Here is a 23,078-nt window from a genome sequence, read left to right on the forward strand (position 1 = left end):
AATCCCAAATTACCTACTGTCTACCCCTGCATTTTGACAGAAACTGCATTTTGATAGAAACTGAGATGCATTTTGCCCTGGTGTCTTAAGAATATACGTTTCCCTGATTGCTTATTTTGTGCATCTTGGCATCTGAAAATCCTGAACAAAGCTGAAAACCAAACAATTCTTGCTGATTTTGGGGGGCAACATTAAAAGAAAAAGAAAAGAACCAAAGTTTGAAGTACAAAGTGTGGGGCCTATGTGACTGCTAATCTCTAGTAATAAGGCCATGAAGCTTAAGCATCTTGTTGAAAATACACACACAGCTCTGTGCTGTTCTTTGTTGAGCTAACAAGCTGTCCTCTTTCAAAGCCTGGGAATGTAACCCCCTTTGCTCTTTAGTCGAAATCCTGTTGGGACCCTTTCAGCACAGAATTTTCCAGGGCAAGAATTTGCCTGGAAAGGCTTGCTGTATTTTGATTTTGTTTTACTGGTGAATGGCCTTTTGCAGGACAGCTCTGGAGGGTATTTTCAATGTTCTTTTTCCTGCAATGTTTTTGAATGATTCTGCTAAATCTTCGGAAAGTGACAATGAGCATCTTTCAGCCTTTTCACAGACTGAACACAACATCGTTGCAGCTTATTTGATAACAGCAGGTATGAATGTTGATTGAAAAATAAAACAAAATATGGTTTAGGACTTGAATGGAGGCATTTTGTGTACCACACAAAAATGATCAAAATTGATTGTCCTTCAGCTTTTTCTCAAGGTGTATACATTTAAAAAAATCAAATGTGAAATTGTGAAACTATAAAGCTGTCTCAAACAAGGGCTGAATATGCACTGTAAGGCTGCTGCAATTCTATATACACTTATCTGGAAGTAAGTCCCATTGATTTCAGTGGGGTTTACTTTTGAGTAGACTTGTATAGGATTTCACTCTTCGGCTGCAATCCTACGTATGCTTGCCTAGGAGTAAGCCCTATTGAACATAGTAGGAATTACAAGGAATGTGATGTTCTTTATTGTTCGGGGAGCCTTCTATCCTTAATGTATAACTTTCCGAAATAAACAGCAATATCATTGGCTGTCAGCCCTCCCACTTTGTGTTGCTGTCTGCTTTGGTTTTAGCTCTCCCACTTTGCTCTCCCACTTTGTGTTGCTCTCTGCTTTGGTTTTAGGGGTCTCTGCTCCAGCCACAATTGGCTCTGTAGGTTTGGCATCCAAAAAACTGTTAAGCAGAAGAACATCAGAACTGTTTTCTTGAGGAACAAGAACACACATTTTTACTATCTTGTTTCACTAGTTATGATTTCCCACTCTCCATTCTTTCCTTGTTGGTGTCCAGGAAGATTTTTTTAAAACATAATTTTGTATTTGTGTGTGTGCATGGATTGGTCATAGTTGGCTTCCACCTAATATAATATTATGTACGTCTCATGGGATATATTGGACTTGTTAGAAGAGAAGATGCCCAGACTATAGCTTCTTGTTTCAGCTATATGTGTCACTAATGAAGGATTTGGGGAGATGTCATACATTGCTGCTGTTGTTGTTGTTGTTCAGTCGTTAAAGTTGTGTCCGACTCTTTGTGACCCCATGGACCATAGCACGCCTGGCCTTCCTGTCCTCTGCTCTCTCCCAGAGTGTGCTCAAGATCATATTCATTGCATTGGTGATGCTATCTAGCCATCTCATCCTCTGCCGTCCCCTTCTCCCTTTGCCTTCAATCTTTCCCAGCATCAGGGTCTTTTCCAGGGAGTTTTCGCATTAGGTGGCTAAAATATTTGAGCTTCAGCTTCAGTATCTGTCCTTCCAATGAGCACTCAGGGTTGATTTCCTTTAGGATCGACTGATCTGACCTCCTTGCAGTCCAGGGGACTCGTAAGAGTCTTCTCCAGCATCACAGTTTGGATGTCATACATACATACATACATACATGTATGACATTTTGAAAATGATTAGCTGTGCTCATCTAGGCAGGTAATAGTGTTGACCTGTGAGAGCAAGAACACAGCATACTTTGCTGCCTTAAGGACTGATCAATTTATTGTGCCACTGGCCGGAGGTTATGCTTCCGATGTAGCTTGTTGCCCATGAAAGCTCAATGAGGCTGCAATCCTATACTTGGGAGTAAGCCTGATTTAATGTCATTAGGAGTTACTTCTGAGTATAGGATTGTGCTTTTGGTCTCTAAACTAAACTGCTAGAGCAGTGTTCCCCAACCTGGTGCCCTCCGGATGTGTTGGACTACAATTCCCTCATTCCCAGCCAGCATGGCCAACATATCCAAACTGGACAGCATATCTGGAGAGCACCAGGTTTGGGGGAGGCTGTGCTAGTGTATATCTCTCTCTTGGATGGAATGGGGGCTTTGTTTCATTAAATACTTCTACAAATTGACAGAAGAGGTCAGAGTAGCAAGAGCTGCTCCCTCCTTCCCACAACTTTCCTTCTATTATCAAATGAACATTCAGCATTCTGGGAGTAGATGTGTGTTGGGTCTTTTTTAAACTGCATGTTAGGTATGTTGGATTCTTTTCAGGTTTTTTTAAATGGATCTCCCCTCCCCAAGAAAACATCATTTCGACTCTATGAATGGTGCTAGATTGTATTGATGCTTTTCATCGTGGGACCAGGATCAGAAATGCTTCAAAAACCATCAGAGAGATGTCTTGCTCCCTCAGCCTTACACATTATGTTAAGTAGGAGTTTTCTTAAAGGCGGGACTCTTCCTGGTTGTAGATAATTTCTTTCGAAGTGAAGGTTCACTGACTTGTATTGGCAATGTGACAACTTATAATAGATTTGAAACCATCTTGGAGTTAATGTTCCTTTGAGGCCTACTGCTGGAGAGCATTCTGCTCCATTCCTAATCATTATTGCTTTCATCTTTCAAACTAAACAGGAGCAGCAACATCTGAGAATTTCCTGTTTAATTGACTTGAGTCTCAATTTGGAAGACAAAATACCTTCTGGTGTTTTGTTTAAGATACTTCATGTAGGATGAGAATACATAGATGGGTATCTGCTGATAGTCTGAACAGCTTACAATAAAGAGTAGAATATATGTAGGTGAAAAATCGATTGGTCTTTTGCTGTATTTGCTCCAGACTTTATTGTCTTGGATTCAAAAGCCTGATAGAAAGTTAAGTAGCTGTTTCTGAGAAATGACTGGGCTGCAACCCCTTGTTGACGTATCTTAACACTGTGTCTGGGTTTGGATGATCACAGGGGGAAAAGAAGCCCTTTGTGTGCTAAGCATGTGCCCATCATTTACATAACTACCTGCCCTGCAGCACAGGTTCTCATGTTGTCCAAACTTGGTGCCTGGTTGTTAAAAACTTTGTCTTCTCAATTAGCAGAACAGGCTAAGAGGCTGGATACAATCCAAGATTCTGTTACTAACCTTCAAGGGGCTGTGGATCTAATTAATAGCTCTTTGCAAAAGATGGAATTGAAGGTTAATGCTCTCCAAGACCAGGTGTCTGTGCAAGAGACGGCTATGCATGCCTGTCATAATATCCTGTCTGTGAGAATTTCCCAACTGGAGGCATATACTCGTAGAGCAAACCTGCGTATCCTTGGTATCAAAGATCTGCCTGCTGATGAAAGTCTGTCTAAATTCTTGGATAAATTTCTGCATGAGCTACTCGCTCTGCTATCTGATTATTTACTTGATATTGAGCATGCATGCCGTGTTCCAGGTCCAGTTTTTGGTATCAAAGGGACTGCCTATACTGTTATAGTTCAATTTTCAAGAGTTTCTACAAAAAAACATATTTTGCGCTTGGCAAGAGAAGTGGGAGAACTTTTGGGGGGGCCAACACAAGACAAAGTTATATTATTTCCAGATTACACTAAAGAAATCGCTGACAAAAGAAGGCAATTTACCAAGGCGAAAAATCAGGCAAGACAAATGAATCTGCAATATATCAAATACCCTGCTATATTTTGCATTCTTTTTGAAGGCCAGGTGAAAAAGTTTTTAAATCATGAAATGGCGGAGGCTTGACTAGCTGGCGTACATAAGGCATGGGAGACATCTTCCCCAGCCTCATGAGCTGGGAACTTTTCAATTATTATTTATTATCCATCGGATTTGTTTGGGTTATAGGGTCCGGGCAGTATGCCAGTCCAGAGGACTGTTTACATATATCTCCCCCCCTTTTTTTCTCTCTCTTTTTCTTATTTCCTCTTTTTTATATTAGACATGATATACTATATAATAAAATTCCTGTTTGTGTGTGTATAGATACGTATATATTCATATATAGATTTAGAAATGACACTATCTAAAATATAGGTAGTATAAAATATATTAGTGGTTTGTTATTATTTCTTATCCTTTTTAATTTCCTTCCTTTTTATTATTACTATCATTATTATGAGACTTTGATTAGTAATATTTTTGGCCGGTTAAATTGTTAAGCTTTACTATTATATGTTAACTGAAGGGCAATATATGGTTATTGGAAATGAATTGTAGGCTTGCTCCCTTGCTATAAGACTGACGATATGATACTGAAATGTAAGGTTGATTATCTATGCTGTACTGAATTGTAATATTGGCAATGTTATAGGTATAACTTTTAAGTAGAATGATATTTGAAGTTTGTGTGTAATGGAGTTTAAATTTAATCCTTTTAAGTAACTTTTTAATATTTTTTATTTTTCTTTCTTGCTTTCTTCTTCCTTTTCCTTCCGCTGTTTCCCCCCCCCCCCCCCGTTATTGCTGTGTCCTCCTAAGAATACTGTATTGTTGGAAACTGTAGATAATGACTAGGTTGTAGGTACTGTTTATTACATTTATAAAGATAAAAAATAGGATAAAAAGTATTAAAAAACAAACCTGGTGCCCAGAGCAGCAGTGGTAACTTTATACCCATCCTACAACCCACGGTTTTAATATTTTCTCTGACATGTTTGTTTATGTCTAGATTATCCATTTACTTATGAGGTGTTCCCCACCCCTATTTATTTGTATACCACTTTCCCACAAAACTGTGTCCAAACAGTTCACAACATAAAACTTTGAGGACTACTGATCCAGTTCAATTATATACAAACTCCAGGGATATTTCCCAAAGTTGGGTTTCAGCTGATAGATTATAGATCCACAGTAGGTTCCTTTCTCACCTAAGATGGGATCTTTTTTGAGAGGGATCTTAATAGCATGGAGGGAGCCATGTGTACAGACATTTTATGAATTTGTGGAGGTGGGAGTGTACAATCTAACACAGACCCCTTTACAGTTTGAAAGAGACTTATGAGAAGGGAAAGGAGAAAGACACAGGCTCTATCTACACTTCAAACTTAAATTGATTTTACACCCCCACCCCACCCCGAATTCAGGGAATTGTCTGATGAAGTGCAGAGAATTCTCTTTGAGAGCTTTACTGTTCCCCTGACAAAATTGCAGGTGTTATGTTAGTGATGCTTTGTTGACTTTTTACCATTGTAAATGGGGCCTATGTGATGACATTGTTCAGCTATTTGATTCTGTTCTTGAAGGTTATGGGTTCAAAGGTAGATGGCTCCTGCTCATCCTGCTGTTAATGGCCATGATTAATTTTGATTGTGCTCAGACAAGCTGCGGGTTCAAAACACTTCCGAAGGCAGCCTCACATAGAATGCATGACAGTAACCCAGGAGGGCACATATGATAAAATAAGGATAACTTGTTCAATTTTTGTTAAACTTGGATAATCTGTGCAATTTTTCCTGGGTTTTTAAGAGCATTCTCGAGGAGAAGGAAAACCCAGTCAGCAGTTCCATCTGTTTTCAAAACAGAAGAAAGAGCTTTTCATAAAAGTCTGTGGCAAATATATAACCTATAGTTACAAGATTCACATCAACATGCCTATATAAATGCATTTTTTATTGGAACTAACTCTCAAAGTTTGGTAGAAATGTTAAGAAAAAATCTTATTATGAGTTCAGTGTGTTCGAAACCTCTTTGCAAATGGTATGGGACTTCAAATTGGCCACATGAGCGTTGAGATTTATAATGTGATTTTTCTGAACAAATATATGCTGCTATTCATACTTGTCATTGTGTAGCTTTTCCTTTTTGGTCTTTTGACAGGAGTCGTAAGTCTTCTCAGCAACATAGTTGTACTAGGCATCTTTGTTAAATACAGGGAGCTTCGAACGGCAACCAATGCAATTATTATTAACCTGGCTTTTACTGACATTGGAGTGAGTGGGATTGGTTACCCCATGTCTGCGGCTTCGGATCTGCATGGAAGCTGGAAATTTGGCTACGCAGGTTGCCAGGTACTTGGATGGTAGAAATGAAAGGCCAAAGCATATTATGCTTAACCTTGCTCAAACGCGAAGGTACAGAATTTGAAGGAACATTCCAAGTGAGTTGTACTCAGGCTTTTCCGACAGTTATTCCCATTCCCTTCTGGGCATGGAGAATAGCAGTAATTCCTCCTATTGGTGCGGTCCTGAGAGCCTCTTCATATGTTACAGCAGTGGCATGGGTGACACCACAGAACACTTCCACGTGCCACTATAAAATGTACAACAGGACTTCACTGCATGTCTTAGTGCTAGTAGAAAGTCCATCCACCAACACCAAGACAGTAGCCAACCTGAAGAAAGGCCTGAATGCCTGGAGAAGTAGACAGGAAGCCCTATGCCTTCTTTCCTTCTCCTTCCCTTGAAGTTTTCTCTGCCATTTCCTATCTGAGACTATTATAGCCTGCAGCAGAGTTTTATGTTCAATATTTCCAGATGTATATAATGATGAGAGACCACAGAGCAAAACTTAACATTGAGTGGGATTTGGATATTCAGTTCTGTTCAGATATAATTTGAACCAAGAGTCTTGTGGCACCTTAAAAGCTAACAAAATTTATATGGGCATAAGCTTTCATAGACTGCAGTCTGCTTCATCAGATGCATGAAGTGTTTATGTTCAGCTACAAGTATATGTACACATGTGGTTGGAGGAACTGTAAACAGTGAGGTCAGAGGGAAATGAAAAGCAGAAAGTACAGACAGTGATAATTACCTTAGTTACAGTCGCCTTTAGAAAAACAGCTGATGGTTGATAACGCAGACATCCTTGCATGGATGAACCGATTAACACATGCAGTGTGATAATGCCCACTATGAAAATAGTTCTGACAAATTAATTCCCTGGCCCTACCCATATTAACAGTGGAATCCTATACATCTCTACTCAGAAGTAAGTCCCATTAATTTCAGTGGTTCTTACTTCTAAAAAACTGGATAGAGAATCCCAGCCTACGTCTATACATATGTACCTGGGAGTACATCCTATTGAACTCATTGGGTTGTATCCAATTGTGCTGTTCCACCAGCAAGAGGGAACCACCGACAGCACAGTTTTCCTGCAGCCCCCTATTTGCCCTCAAAATATGTGCTGGATGGTCTCCCAACCTTCCAGAGCAGATCTGGGGTACACATGGGGGGCTGCAGGGGGAGAAGAGGACAGGGAAGTCCTGTTGCATGAGTAGAAGTCCCATTGCCCGAGGGTTGGATTCCAATAAGATTTGTGTCTCCGCACATTAGAGTTCCACTGATGCCACAGGTAAAGTGGGAGCTCTAAAGAGCAGGGTTTCAGCATTAGGCCCTTGCTAAAGAATTCTGAAGAGAAATGGGCACATCACACTTTGCAGAGCAGACCACGTAAAGAGACCCCACCGTTGCGTGGGCATAAAAAGCAATCTATGACTTGCTACAAATTAAAATTTTATTAGATAAAATTAGCATTATAAACTATTTCCATTGAAACAAACTTTAGAAGAAATTTAATGCTCTTTATACTGTGTATGTGTTTAGGAGCACATTCAGAATACTGGAGACTACACAACTGTTAAACAACGAATGCACTAATGAGCAGGACTGTGATGAGTACATGTGGGACTGTGATGAGTACGTGTGGCATGACTAAAAATGACATTGACCTGGGATTAACCCCTTTTTCTGCTTCATATTTGAAATCAAACATGGTCAAGTTGTAATCATCAGTAATGATGTGTTGCTTCTTTGACACATAAGGACGTATTCTCATGAGTTTTTGTCATTTATCTAGTATTTATATATTTACTATATTTATATAGTTGCCCCGTAACACCGATTCTCTGGGTGGCTAACAAAACAGATACAACATTCAAATACAATATAAAAGAGTAAAAACTATTAAAACTAAAACACAATTAAATCACAGATTCTAAGCTGCGAGGCATAGACTAAAAGGACTGGGTGAATAAAAATGTCTTCACCTGGCACCAAAAGGATGGTGCCATGTTAACCTCTCTAGGAAGGCTGTTCCATAACTGGAGTGCCACTACCCAAAAGTCCCTCTTCCTAGTGTTTACCTGCCTCACTTCATTTGGCAGGGGCACTCGGAGCAGGGCCTCTGAAGAAGATTTTAAGTTTTGGGTTGGTATATATGGGAGAAAGTGGTCTTCCAGTGTTTGGGAAGAAGAGATCATGGTTCAATATTACAATCATAGAATAGTAGAGTTGGAAGGGGCCTATAAGAGCATCAAGTCCAATCCCCTGTTCAATGTAGGAGCAAATGCTTTGCATACAGAAGGTTCCAGCTTCAAGTCCTGACATCTCCAGTTTAAAGGGCCAGGGACCAGGAGATGGGAAAGACTGAGATGGTGGAAAGCTGTTCCAGTCAGAGAAAGTGGTGTTGGGCTAGATCAGATTTCCCCAACCTGGTGTCCTCCAGATGTTTTAGACTACAAGTCCCATGATTCCTGACCACCAGCCATGATGGCTGGGGTTGATAGGAGTTGGTCCATAATTTCTGGAACACACGTTGGAGAAGACTGGGTTAGATGTGGTCTGACATGGTATTGGGCAGCTTTCTATGTTTGACTGTGCTGTATCAGTACGCTTTATCCCTACAAGTCACAGGCTGACCCAAACTATTCAATATATTATTTGCTGTACCTCCACTTTAGTACTAAAGAACTCCAGGAACCAAGACTGCAGAAAGCAGTATGTTCTGGAAGAGTTAATAGCTGATGAATTGGGCTCTAGTCCACAAAAGCTTATGCCATGGTAGATCTGTCAGTCAGGTGGCAGGAGGCTGTTTGACTAACCTGGATACCCCTCTGGAAGCATGAACTACAGTCAGGGCCAGAAATATTGGAACAAGGATAACTGTTTTGGCAGTTGGCCTCTGTACACCACCACATTGGAGCTGAAAGGAAACACACCCAGATGGGAGCAAAGGCAGGACTTTCAGCTGTAATTCAAGGGGGCTGACAAAAGTGGGGCACTAACCATTCAGGAAGGACAGCCAGTGGCATATACACACACACACGACGTTGGTGGCTCATAAGTAATGGAACAAACCAACATCATTTCAAACTTAAGGATCGCCTTTAATACCTGGATGAAAATCCTTTGCAGTCAATGACTGCCTGAAGTCTGGAACCCATGGACATGACCAAGTGCCGAGTTTCCTCCCTCAAGATGCTTTGCCAGGCCTTGACTGCAGCTGCCTTCAGCTGCTGCTTGTTTGTGGGTCTTTCTGCCTTCAGTCTTGTCTTCAGTAAGTGGAAAGCATGCTCTATTGGATTGAGAGCAGGTGACTGACTTGGTCATTGAAGAACAGCCCACTTCTTTGCCTTGAGAAACTCTTAGGTAGCTTTTGCTGTATGTTTTGGGTCAGTATCCATCTGCACTATGAAGTGGCGTCCTATCAGCTGTTCTTTTCCTTCTCCATACTTTTCTCTTCCCATAATTCTGGTACAAGTTAACCTTGGTTTCATCAGTCCAAAGAATCTCATTCCAGAACTGGGCAGGCTTTTGTAGGTGTTTGTTGGCAAAGGCTAATCTGGCCTTTCAGTTCTTGAGCATTACCAGTGGTTTGTACCTTGTTGTGAAGCCTCTGTATTCACAAAAGCTGTCTCTTGACTGTAGATGGTGACAATGACATGCCTACCTCGTCAAGAGCGTTCTTGACCTGGCTAGATGTTGTGAAAGGGCTCCTCTTCACCATGAGCAGAATTCTGCAGTCATCCACTTTAGTTGTTTTCCGTGGTCTTCCAGGTCTTTTGCTGAGCTTGCCAGTTAATTCCTTCTTTTTCAGGATGTTCCAAACTGTTGTATTGGCCACTCCCACTGTTTTAGCTATCTCTCTGATGGGTTTATTTTGTTTCCTCAGCCTAATGATGGCCTCCTTCACTCGCATGGACACTTCTTTGGACCTTATGTTGGGGGTTCCAGTGAACAGCTACCAAATGCAAATGTCACACTCAGAACCACCTCCAGGCCTTTTATCTGCTTGATTTGTCATGGGGTACCTAGGGAACCTAGGGATCCTCCTAGGGAACCTAGGGATACCTAGGGATCCTTCATGGATCACTGCCTTGTTGTGGCGAAGGGGCTTGCGTAACTCAGTGAAGCCATAAGCTATGCCATGCAGGGCCACCCAAGACGGACAGGTCATGGTGGAGAGTTCTGACAAAATGTGGTCCACTGGAGAAGGAAATGGCAACCCACTCCAGTATTCTTGCCAAGAAAACCCCATGGAACGTATCACAAGGCTAAAAGATATGACGTCGGAAGATGAGCCCCTCAGGTCGGAAGGTGTCCAATATACTACTGGGGAAGAGCAGAGGGTATTTCCAAGTAGCGCCAGAAAGAGTGAAGCGGCTGGGCCAAAGCCAAAAGGACACTCAGCTGTGGATGTGTCTGGTGGTGAAAAGAAAATCCGATGCTGTAAAGAACGATATTGTTTAGGAACCTGGAATGTCAGATCAATGAATCAAGGTAAGTTGGAGGTGGTCAAACATGAGATGGCAAGATTGAACATCGACATCTTGGGAATCAGCGAACTAAAATGGACAGGCATGGGCGAATTTAATTCAGGTGACCATCATATCTACTATTGTGGGCAAGAATCCCTTAGAGGAAATGGAGTAGCACTCATAGTCAACAAAAGGGTGGGAAAAGCAGTACTGGGGTACAATATTAAAAATGATAGAATGATCTCAGTACGAATCCAAGGCAAACCATTCAACATCACAGTAATTCAAGTCTCTGCCCCAACCACTGATGCCGAAGAAGCTGAGGTCGATCGGTTCTATGAAGACCTACAACACCTTCTAGAACTAACACCAACAAAAGATGCCCTCTTCATCATTGGGGATTGGAATGCTAAAGTAGGAAGTCAAGAAATCACCAGGATAACAGGCAGGCATGGCCTTGGTGTACAACATGAAGCAGGACAAAAGCTAATAGAGTTTTGCCAAGAGAACACGCTGATCATAGCAAACACTCTTTTCCAACAGCACAAGAGACGACTCTACACATGGACATCACCAGATGGTCAATATCGAAATCAGATTGATTATGTCCTTTGCAGCCAAAGATGGAGAAGCGCCATACAGTCAGTAAAAACAAGACCTGGAGCTGACTGTGGCTCAGATCATGAGCTGCTTCTTGCAAAATTTCGGCAGAAATTGAAGAACGTAGGGAAAACCACTAAACCATTCAGGAGCTGACTGTGGCTCAGATCATGAGCTGCTTCTTGCAAAATTTCGGCAGAAATTGAAGAACGTAGGGAAAACCACTAAACCATTCAGGTATGACCTAAATCATATCCCTGATGAATATACAGTGGAGGTGAGGAATAGATTTCAGGGATTAGACCTGATAGACAGAGTGCCTGAGGAACTATGGACGGAGGTCCGTAACATTGTTCAGGAGGCAGCAACTCAATCCATCCCAAAGAAAAAGAAATGCAAGAAAGCCAAGTGGCTGTCTGATGAGGCTTTACAAGTAGCTGAGGAAAGAAGGGAAGCAAAAAGCAAGGGAGAAAGGGGAAGATATATCCAACTGCATGCAGAGTTCCAGAGAATAGCAAGGAGAGACAAGAAGGCCTTCTTAAATGAACAATGCAAGGAAATCGAGGAAAACAACAGAATGGGAAAGACTAGAGATCTCTTCAAGAAAATTGGAGATCTCAAGGGAATGTTTTGTGCAAAGACGGGCATGATAAAGGACAAAGAAGGCAGGGACCTCACAGAAGCAGATGAGATTAAGAAGAGGTGGCAAGAATACACAGAAGAACTATACAGGAAAGATCTGAATGTCCTTGATAGCCATGATAGTGCGGTCACTGAACTTGAGCCGGACATCCTAGAGAGTGAAGTCAAGTGGGCCTTAGGAAGCATTAGTAACAACAAAGCTAGCGGAGATGACAGTATTCCAGCTGAGCTATTTAAAATCCTAAAAGATGATGCTGTTAAAGTGCTGCATTCAATATGCCAACAAATTTGGAACACTCAACAATGGCCGCAAGACTGGAAAAGGTCAGTTTACACTCCAACTCCAAAGAAGGGCAACGCCAAAGAGTGTTCAAACTACCGCACAATTGCGCTCATTTCACATGCCAGCAAGGTGATGCTCAAAATCCTACAAGCTAGGCTTCAGCAGTATGCGAATCGAGAACTACCGGAAGTACAAGCTGGGTTCCGAAGAGGCAGAGGAACTAGAGATCAAATCGCCAACATTTGCTGAATCATGGAGAAAGCAAGAGAATTCCAGAAAAACGTCTATTTCTGCTTCATTGACTATGCTAAAGCCTTTGATTGTGTGGATCACAACAAACTGTGGCAAATTCTTAAAGTGATGGGAGTACCAGACCACCTTCCCTGTCTCCTGAGAAACCTGTACGAGGGTCAAGAAGCAACAGTAAGAACCAGACATGGAAAAACCGATTGGTTCAAAATGGTGAAAGGAGTACGACAAGGCTGCATATTGTCACCCTGCTTATTTAACTTATATGCAGAGTACATCATGAGAAATGCCGGGTTGGATGAATCAGAGATCGGAATTAAGATTGCTGGGAGAATTATCAACAACTTCCGATATGCAGACGATACCACCCTAATGGCAGAAAGTGAAGAGGATCTAAAGAGCCTCTTGTTGAGGGTGAAAGAGGAGAGTGCAAAAGCTGGTTTGAAACTCAACATTAAAAAAACTAAGACCATGGCATCTGGCCCTATCACTTCCTGGCATATAGAAGGGGAAGAAATGGAAGCAGTGACAGATTTTACTTTCTTGGGCTCCAAGGTCACCGCAGACAGTGACTGTAGCCATGAAATTAAAAGACGCTTGCTCCTTGGGAGGAAAGCTATGGCAATCCTAGACAGCATACTAAGAAGCAGAGACATCACCTTGCCAACAAAGGTCCGTCTAATCAAAGCTATGGTTTTCCCAGTAGTAATGTATGGCTGTGAGAGCTGGACTATAAGGAAGGCTGAGCGCCGAAGAATTGATGCTTTTGAACTGTGGTGCTGGAGAAGACTCTTACGAGTCCCCTGGACTGCAAGGAGGTCAAATCAGTCAATCCTAAAGGAAATCAACTCTGAGTGCTCATGGGAAGGACAGATACTGAAGCTGAAGCTGAAATATTTTGGCCACCTAATGCGAAGAGAAAACTCTCTGGAAAAGACCCTGATGCTGGGAAAGACTGAAGGCAAAAGGAGAAGGGGATGGCAGAGGATGAGATGGCTAGATAGCATCACCGATGCAATGAATATGAACTTGAGCACGCTCTGGGAGAGAGCGCAGGACAGGAAGGCCTGGCGTGCTATGGTCCATGGGGTCACGAAGAGTCAGACACGACTGAACGACTGAACAACAACAACAACAACCTAGGGAACAGGCCACACCTGGCCATGCAGCTGCTTGTCAGCCATTTGTTCCATTACTTATGAGCCACCAACGATGGGTGTGTGTGTATGCCACTGGCTGTCCTTCCTGAATGGTTAGTGCCCCACTTTTGTCAAACCCCTTGAATTACAGCTGAAAGTCCTGACTTCACTCCCATCTGGGTGTGTTTCCTTTCAATTTCAGTGTGGTGGTGTACAGAGGCCAGCTGCCAAAACAGGTATCCTTGTTCCAATATTTCTGACCCTGACTCTAAGTGCCTTTCCTGTAAGTGAAGATACAGCCTGAACCAGGTTTGCCACTAGGTGGCTGCCTTGAGTAGCTAGCACTGGAGAAAGTTTGCTTCTGGGACTGCCTTGCTATATCATGTAGGGTGTATATCCTTCAGCCGTGTGAGGAATGTTAGGGACAGTAGATAGCCAGAGGACCTGATGGGGAAAGGGACACAGTCCAGTGGCAGAACACATGTTTTGCAAGGTCAAACTAGTATTTCTAGTTAAAAGGACCAGGTGATAATAGGACAGACCTCTGCTGGAGGTCTGCTGCCAGTCAGAGCAGAAAATATTGGGCTAGCTGGACTAGAAACATGGCTAGGCAAGAGGCCAGGGCTACCAGTGTCACTGGGAGATGCTGAGTGAGTTTAGCGGGCATGTGGCTAGACATGGATTTCTGAGTGAGCCGCTGTTGCTGCTGCTGTCCATCCAAGAGGAGAAGTCACGTCCCAGTGAGAGGAAGGGTGAAGTAGGGACTAGCTAAGGGACCATAGCTGTAGGGGTGAGCAGGAGCATTGCTAGGCCTGGGGCCCTAGCGCCGCAACCCCAAATCTATTTCCTAGGCCCTGGGTCCATTCCACCCTAAGAAGCCCCCTTTCACCACTCTGAATATGAACAGCTCCTTGGCAACTGTTCTCTCCTTGAGACCTCATCAGCTCATTAATGTTTGGCATTCCTGACTAGCTAGGAATTGTTCATAGTGCATTAAACAAATAGCTTTTGCAGTACAGGCTGGGTACAATACGCAATAATGTTTTGTAACAGTAAAAAAGGAGCAGGATTCCAAACCTTTGAGAACAACAAATATTATTACTTTAAAACGATTATATAATTTATCAAATTTCAGATCTATGCTGCTTTAAATATCTTCTTTGGAATGGCAAGTATTGGTTTACTGACTGTTGTTGCAATTGATCGTTACCTGACAATCTGCAAGCCCCATATAGGTATGGTATTTAATATTCTTGCACAGAAATCTGTTGTTTCACATTGTTTGTTTGTTTATTACATTTCTATACTGCCCAACAGCCAAGGCTATATAATATAAAACTGAAAAGTTTAAAAGTAGCATTATTTATTTATTTATCTATTTATTTGGATCTATACAGTCCAAGATGGATTTTGGTTATTTATCCAACCTAGTTTTGGTTATTTCTTCTTGGTGAAGAAATAACCAAAATATTTCTTGGTGAAGAAATAACCAAAATAATCCATGACCAAGTATTCCATATGACTGGACTTTTGCCTGTAGAGTTTCATGAGGTGGGTTTTTTTTGTTTTTTTTTAAGAAATAGGTTATATGTTGCTTATTCCTTGTGCACAGTGGGACTAATAATGCAAACAAAAGCGGCAGAATTTTCCCTTTTAAACTATCATAAGTTCATTTTGTTTTTGGACTCGGGAGGCCTACATAGCCGAATTTACATCTGTTACCAATACCGAGCTAATGAATTCAATTTTTTAGCTGGGTAGATGTTGGAGGAGAGGATAAGGAGTCAGTGGATGGTGTACCAGATCTGAGAAGTGAGAGGTAGAAAGTCGTAAAGCAAGGGTCTCCAATATGGCAGCCGCTGGTGCCATGGTGCCCACAGGCACTTCCAGTAGTGCCCACACAGCTCTTCACTCCCTGCCCCCTTTAAAAAAAATGTTAATAAATAATTGGAAAATGTTAGGGCACCAGGTTCTCCTTCCTGTCCAAGAAGCTGTACAAATGTTAGAGCACCAGGTTCTAAATGTTAGAATGTTAACATTCTAAATGTTAGGGCACCAGGTTGACAAATGTTAGGGCACCAGGTTCTCCTTCCGGTCCAAGAAGCTGCTGCTGGTGGACCGATGGGTGGATCAGCTGGTGCTGGTCAGCAGGCAGGAAGAGAAAAGAAGGCAAAGTTGTAGAGCGGAGAGAAAGAGAGAGGCTAGAGTCTGGGAGTGGATAGAAAGAGAGAGAGAACAAAAGGGAAAGGTCTGTGTGGACGGACAAACACTGGGTGGGCCAGGAAGCAACACTTTCCATTTCCCCCTCCCTCCCAGCCTCTAGCCTCGGTATTTCTCCCCACCCCTTTTTTTGACTAGTCAGACTCCCACAGCAGCCATTATGTGACTAGCCACTTCCTCCATGGGAGCCATTTTACGGTGGTGCCCACATTAGTTTCTCAAATTCCCAGAAGTTGAGGACTCCTAACGTAAAGAATGCAGGCCAGAGATCTCAGTGGCTGGGTTGTATGGGTGTGTGTGTGTGTGCGTGCGTGTGTGCGTGTGTATGTATAAGGGATACAAATGTCACAGAGGAAGATAGAATAATCTGGGAGGGGCAAAACCATATGATGGTTTTGTGGGCAAGGCACCATTTTAATATTTCACCTAGGCACATGATGCTGAAGCTTAGCACATCCAGGTCTGGCCAGTGTCTGGGTGATTGGGAATCCTGTATATGTTGCAAGAAAGGCAGGGTATCAATGCAAATAAATAATAGTGCAGTGGTAACATTATGCCTTGGAGCAGCCTTCTCCAACTTGGTGCCCTTCAGATGTGTTGGATGCCAGCTGTCATTATCACTAGCCAGCGTGCTGGCTGGGGATGATGGGAGTTATAGTACAACACATTTGGAGTACACCAGGTTGGAGAAGCCTGCCTTAGGATGAAGTTTATGGGAACCATGTTCTTCACCACATTTCTCCACGTGTGTGTGTCAATGGCTAGTTTTAGATATTAGTTTTAAGTTTTATGGGGCAAAGGGATAAATGGTTTCATTTTATTAATTTTATGAAGGTGAGCTATAATTTGGATTTCAATGTATTCAATGTGTTTTCCATGATGTGAATAATGTTATATTGATAGTTTTGTATGTTTATAGCTGGGGTGTTTAAACTCTTTCAGCCTGAGGGCCAAATTCCATTTCGGAGAATCTCATGGGGGCTGCCTTCCAGCAGCGAGCAGGGTTGAAGGCAAAATGGGCAGGGCCAAAAAATGTATTTGTTTAATTAATTTATTACATTTTTATACCACCCAGCAGCTGAAGCGACCAGCATGTTTTAGCTTAAAGCTCTTACTTCTAGTAACTAAAGCCTTAGGAAATTAATTCATTCTCTGAAATGGGGTACAGAACTTTTCGCAGCCCAGTGGCCAAATTCCATTGTGGAGAAGCTCTAGAGGGACACATTCCAGTGGTAGGTGGGGCCAAATGCAAAGGGGGCAGGGCCCAACACCCAGAAATACCAGCACGTTTTAACTTAAAGCTGATACTGCCAGTAACTGAGCCTTAGGAGAGGCATTTTAACCTTTTCAAATGGGGCCAGGGGAGGGGAGCCTGGCCATTTGGGGAACGCCAGAGGGCCAGATTGCGACCCCCACTTGGGCCAAACTTGGCCCGTCGGCCTGAGGTTCAACACCCCTGCTTTGTAGGCATATACATTTTATTATCACTAAAACATCCTTTGTGCATGCTTCAAAAAAGAATGTTAAAAGTGATCAGAGGGAATAAACAGAGGTAACATTTTATCCTTATCAATAGGAAGCAAACTTACCACTCTCAACTATACAGTCCTGATTCTTGCTGCCTGGATCAATGCAGTCTTTTGGGCCTCCATGCCTGTTGTGGGCTGGGCAAGCTATGCCCCGGATCCAACGGGAGCCACGTGTACTGTAAACTGGAGGAAAAATGACATGTATGTTTTTAATCATGGAGCAGCGTACGTGTGCTCATAATCCTATAGTATACTTGTGTCAGTGAAGCTTTGCCACAAATAGTGCAAATGTAGGGAAGGTGGATGGAGGAGGGGAGGAGGAAAGAGATTATCAAGTTGGTGAGAAATATTTCCACTTTTAACTCCTATCATCCCCAGTTAGCATAGCCAATGGTCAGGAATGCTGGGACTTGTAATTCTAAACATCTGGAGGGCACCAGGTTGTCTACACTGGGCCAAAATGCAGCTGCAGTTGTAGCTGGTATAGTGAAATAAGTTCAAAATACCTTTAGAACATCTTACAATGTTTGTTTTAATCTAAACTGACAATAGAAACAGAATGGGAAGTATTTTCTAGTTATCTTTGTATTTTTCACTTTTCAGATCCTTTGTTTCTTACACAGTGTCTGTAATTGCTGTTAATTTTGTCATCCCCTTATCGGTCATGTTTTACTGTTACTACAATGTTTCACGAACACTGAAGCGGTACGCCAGAAACGGTCATCTAGAGAGTATCGATATAGATTGGTCTGATCAAGTAGATGTAACAAAGGTATGACCAGTTTGACAGAGTGCCCTTTTCTGTTTCAGAAATATTTTTGTATATTGAGGTGCTAAGTAGAACAGCCAGAGAATATGCATCGTTTGTGTTCTCCTAGTCTCAGTATGTTGTGGGGGAGATCAGACGATAACTGGCTGACCTAGGGGAGAAAGCCAGTCAAACTGGCTGACCTGCGGGAGAAAAATAGGCAGTTCCTGTTGGGAGATGCCTGCAGTCTCAGCGCCTTTACCTGCATTCTAGTTGGCACTTGATGCTTTTCTAGCTCATACTTGCTTTGCATCATAAATCCCTCACGTTGCTCCATTTCTCTCTGTTGCTTCTGATGCAGTTTATAACCCCTGTGTAAGGGGATGCTGCCATTTCTGTGTTTGGTACCATTATGTTCACAACGAACACAAATGTGATATAAATGTTAGACTGGGAGGAAGCTGATGTTTATAGCGTAGGGACCCTGAGATTGCTGCTGATCCAGAGGCCCCTCGATGAATGAATGAATGAATGAAACCTGAACAGGCTGATTTTTAAACATCAGACCTAGACCTAGCTTGATGTATCATATAACTGCAGAGTTACTAGCTAGCAGATTAGACACTGAGCATTATTTGATGCCTATTCAACTTTGTCCGCATTCAGACAGTATGTACACCTTCTGGAGTGTTGTTGTTCAAATATTTGACTTGGATATGTTCTGTTTTAGTACAAACTATAAATTCTGCTTCTATTGTTTGTGTTCACTAGCTAGAGCTGGTGGAGCATTTAATCACATGCTAGAATTTCATGATGTAAAGTTGAATGGGGTCATTCACAAGTAAAACACATAGCTTTCAAGTATAAATGTTTTTATATCCCAGTCCTAAATAGGCTACGTGGAAGTAAATCAGTGCTGATTTAAGGGCTTAGGCTGCAAGGCTGGGCAGACTTTTTTCTGTCATGGCCACATTCCCTTGTGGGTAATTAATTGGGGGGCCTGATGTTGGCGGTGGTCAGGGCCGGGGCCAAAGATGGGTGGGTCACCCCTTTTTCTCTTTATGCCACTCACTTTCCTCTCCCTTTCTGTCTCCCCTGCTTTCTCTCTTCGTTTTCCTTAGGGTGACTGCTTGTGCATGTCCCCAAAAGAAGAAATGCACAATTCAAAAAATGCATAATAATGTTTTTGCATATGCACATTTCTGTGTACAGGTGCATATTTAAAAATAATTGCTATAATTTAAATAGAAAAACAATACATCTCACCATAGTGGAGAAGACTGACTAGGTGACCTGTGTGCCTGCTCAGTTTGCTGTCCAGGGGCTAACTGCTGATGGGCAAATTCAAGGCCCCTGCTGCTCTTCTTCCTTAGGGCTCATCTGTCTTAAGTCGGACTGGACACCACTTCAAATAGAGGACACCTTCAAATAGAGGACTGTCATCTGCCAGCTCTCCAAAATAGAGGACTGTCCTGTGTAAAGTAGGACACCAGGTCACTTGAAGTCTTCTTTTCCATGCAGAAGGGAGAGATCATGCTTGCCAGAGGTCTGAAGTGATTCCATGCAGAGGGCTTTTGAAATTGGGCTGATAGATTGACCAGCCCTGGCCTAGAGGCATTTGTAGCAAAAAGAGAGGCTAGATGTTATGAAGGTTTGAGGGACTGATCAAAATGAAGCTAATATAGAACTACACATATTTTGTGACATAACATGTTCATTTTCTTTTACAGATGTCTGTTGTCATGATTTTAATGTTTCTGCTGGCTTGGTCTCCATACTCTGTTGTGTGTTTGTGGTCTTCCTTTGGAGACCCAAAGAAAATTTCCCCCGCCATGGCGATCATAGCACCACTATTTGCCAAGTCATCTACATTCTACAATCCTTGTATTTATGTCATTGCAAACAAAAAGTAAGTGGTTCCATTGATGGACAGGATGGTGGTGGAACATCCCTCACCTCTACCACAACTGTGGTTCGCTATTCTGTGGGGAGATAATAGTTTGTACATGGTTCCAACATATGCAATAATTTTAAAGGTAAGAAAGTTGGAGAAAAATCCTATGGGAGTCTAGCCCAAATGATGGAGCGCTTCGATCTTGGAGCTTTCTATCCATCCAAAGCTGGGGGAGGCTATTTTTGCCTCTCCATCCTTCGTTAGATCATTTTTTGTTAGATGGGCCTTTAAACCTGCCTAACTTGCTTGCACTGCCGGGGGCTGAGAGGCCATTGGATGGATCCAGCAGATCCAAGACCTCTCCCCTTCCTGCCAACTAGTCCACACCCATTCCCTCCCTTTCCAATTTAGAGGCCCAACCTCGGGAAAGGGAGCTATTGTGGAGTTTTCCTCAGTGGCTTGGAACAGCATGGAATGGGAAAGATACAGTCAGATCTCCTCCTCTCAGATCTTGGTCTCCAGCCTCAGAGGGAGAGATCCACTGTGTCCTATGGATCCTCAGATACTGTCTAGGACAGCCATAGGCAATGTGGTGTTGATGTGCACCAAATGTGCCCCCCCCAGGCACATTTCTTGGCACCCCCCAAGGTACGCTAACCTCACACTTAAAAAAAAATCAACACTTCTTTTTTTAACCAGCACCTGGGATTGCTGTGAAGCAGGTTTCTGTTGGTGCTGAAAATTCTGGGTTCAAAGGAGCTGTTGAGTGTCTTGGGGCTTATACCCCACCCCTGCCTTGTATTCAGACTTTGGGGCAGGTGACTTGTCCTTTGCCACACCTCCCAAGGTAGCCATTTTGAGGTGGTGCCAATTTTCTCAGATTGTTTCTCAGTTAAAGAACCCCTTATGTTCTTGGAGGATCTGTAGATTTCTTTAGCTGCTCGTTAGATATAAACATAAAAGGAGAAAGAGGAAGATCGTACTTGGACGCTTCTGTCCATGGAACAGTTGCTGTGGGACAGCTTTGGGAAGGGTACAAATGTGCCTTGTCTCAGATTTAAGGAACCTCCAGCAGTGGTCAGCATCACTGGGCACCTGCCAGGGCCCATGCCCTGTTGGGGGTCCACTGCCAATCCCTGGAGCTTCTTGGCCCTGCTGCTGCTCCTTGCTCTTGCTCCTTGCCCTCTCTGACCAAGGGGCAGTGATTTTTACACAAATTGTCCTCTCCCTCTGGGAGGTGGTGTGGTTTGGGTCCAGAGGGAGAGGCAAGGAAATGGGTAACAGCAACAGCAAGGAGGAGGAAGAGGAGGAGGTGAGCACAGAGAGGGACCCCCCCTCCTGAAAGCATCTTGCCAGAGGGCCCCACAAAACCTGCAACCGCTGCTGAATTCCAGTGTCTGACACTAAAAAGACTTCTGCCTCCTGCAGGTTTCGAAGGGCCATCCTTGCAATGGTGCAATGTCAAATGCGGCAGGAGCTAACCATCAACAACGTTTTGCCAATGAGCTTGTCTCAAAGCGCGATCGCCTGAGGATGCTGTCCAAAAGCACTGCCACTACATTGACTAGCTCATAAGATCTTTTGTGTGTGGAACCCCTGGAAAGAAAATCGGATCTGTTTCACACATAGCTGCGTATGTCTTACAATAACTTTACACGATGTTGTTGAGCCTATTGACCTCACAGCTGGATCCGTGATGAGAAAAGCATCATATCCCATGCCTCGCTGGTGCCACGACATCAGCTCTCGCATCGTGTCAGCCAAGGAACCCTCATGCCCAATCCCCTGCTTGACTGTACAAGCAGAATGGTTCTCTGGATCATGCCAGGATAAAACAAAATCGGGACTTTAGTGATGAGTACTATTGAACAGTTTATATGTATGTCCTTTTCAACAGTTATTAGCAAGTTTTGTACCAGCTGAGTGAAGGAATCAAAGTTAAGTGGGAAGGAAAATTAAGTACGATTATAAGCTGCGCTACACTAATCACATGCATTTCTAAAAAATGTTCATAATGAATATTCATGTCTCTTTCCCTAAAGGAAATGAAATGTCACCAGAAAAATAGTGTGATTCAATATACTCTTGTTTGTTTCAAAGTGATTGTTAATAAACTTGTTAACCTCCATTGAAAAGAAGCCTGTGAAATAAAGTAATTAGATTGGATGGCTAATCTGTGATTTAAAGCAAATAACTGATTGTTTTTAAAGGAAGACCAAAGGATAAACAGTTTAAGGTTCCAATCTATAGGAGGGCACTTTTCAAGATTATTGCGCTCAGTTGATTATTGCTGCTTGTTGTTGTTGCTCAGTCGTTCAGTCGTGTCCGACTCTTCGTGACCCCATGGACCATAGCATGCCAGGCCTTCCTGTCCTGCGCTCTCTCCCGGAGCGTGCTCAAGTTCATATTCATTGCATCCGTGATGCTATCTAGCCATCTCATCCTCTGCCGTCCCCTTCTCCTTTTGCCTTCAGTCTTTCCCAGCATCAGGGTCTTTTCCAGGGAGTTTTCTCTTCGCATTAGGTGGCCAAAATATTGGAGCTTCAGCTTCATTATCATTATTGCTGCTATCTGCTGATAATTATCAGTGCACTTCATTAAATGCTTACCAGTACTTTTAAAGTGATGTGCTCTCATCTGTACTTCCAGGTAGCTAATTTTATTCAGCTATTTTAAAATAGTGAGTAGGCAAATAATGCAAAAACCATGTTTGGATCCGTGCTGTGCTGCTGCTACTCATGAATCTTTGCTGTATAATATGTGTACTTTGCACTCTGCAGATATTTAAACAGTAGAATAGATTGTGTGTGTTTTTAATAGTGTTTTACTCACATCACCTGTCTAAATTGCAAATAACACTTGTGAAGAATTGTTTTTTCATTTCAGAATTTAATTTGCTGTTAAAGCAGGCCTGCTTCAAGATGGATGTCATTTAAAGGTAATGTATTCTTCCTTTGACACAATAAAGAACAAGCTCTTTCAACTGATCCTGTGCAGAATACATTTGAAGGTTAAGTAACTGCAGATCTCGGCTAATCCA

At 42.6% G+C, this 23,078-nt stretch overlaps 1 protein-coding gene across 1 annotated transcript; it reads left to right on the forward strand.

Moving 5' to 3' along the window:
- The first annotated feature begins 406 nt into the window (after window positions 1–406).
- Window positions 407–22,169, forward strand: RRH (retinal pigment epithelium-derived rhodopsin homolog). The gene is made up of 7 exons (XM_084855860.1): window positions 407–639; window positions 6,072–6,262; window positions 14,783–14,882; window positions 17,444–17,597; window positions 18,000–18,168; window positions 19,875–20,053; window positions 21,467–22,169. The coding sequence occupies exons 1-7, from the start codon at window positions 480–482 to the stop codon at window positions 21,567–21,569; spliced, it is 1,056 nt and encodes a 351-aa protein (XP_084711986.1). The 5' UTR covers window positions 407–479; the 3' UTR covers window positions 21,570–22,169.
- The last annotated feature ends 909 nt before the right edge of the window (window positions 22,170–23,078 follow it).

The sequence above is a fragment of the Heloderma suspectum genome, chromosome 5 (genome assembly GCF_057233095.1).
Source record: "Heloderma suspectum isolate Gila_16-S chromosome 5, 16-S_ref, whole genome shotgun sequence".
Classification (NCBI taxonomy): domain Eukaryota; kingdom Metazoa; phylum Chordata; class Lepidosauria; order Squamata; family Helodermatidae; genus Heloderma; species Heloderma suspectum.

Excerpts from the sequence above, each read along its gene's own strand:
- RRH (XM_084855860.1), top strand. The coding sequence starts at position 480 with ATGGCCTTTTGCAGGACAGCTCTGGAGGGTATTTTCAATGTTCTTTTT. Across the intron at positions 14,883-17,443 it reads AATCTGCAAGCCCCATATAG|GAAGCAAACTTACCACTCTC; the intron begins GTATGGTATTTA and ends CCTTATCAATAG. Across the intron at positions 20,054-21,466 it reads TATGTCATTGCAAACAAAAA|GTTTCGAAGGGCCATCCTTG; the intron begins GTAAGTGGTTCC and ends TGCCTCCTGCAG.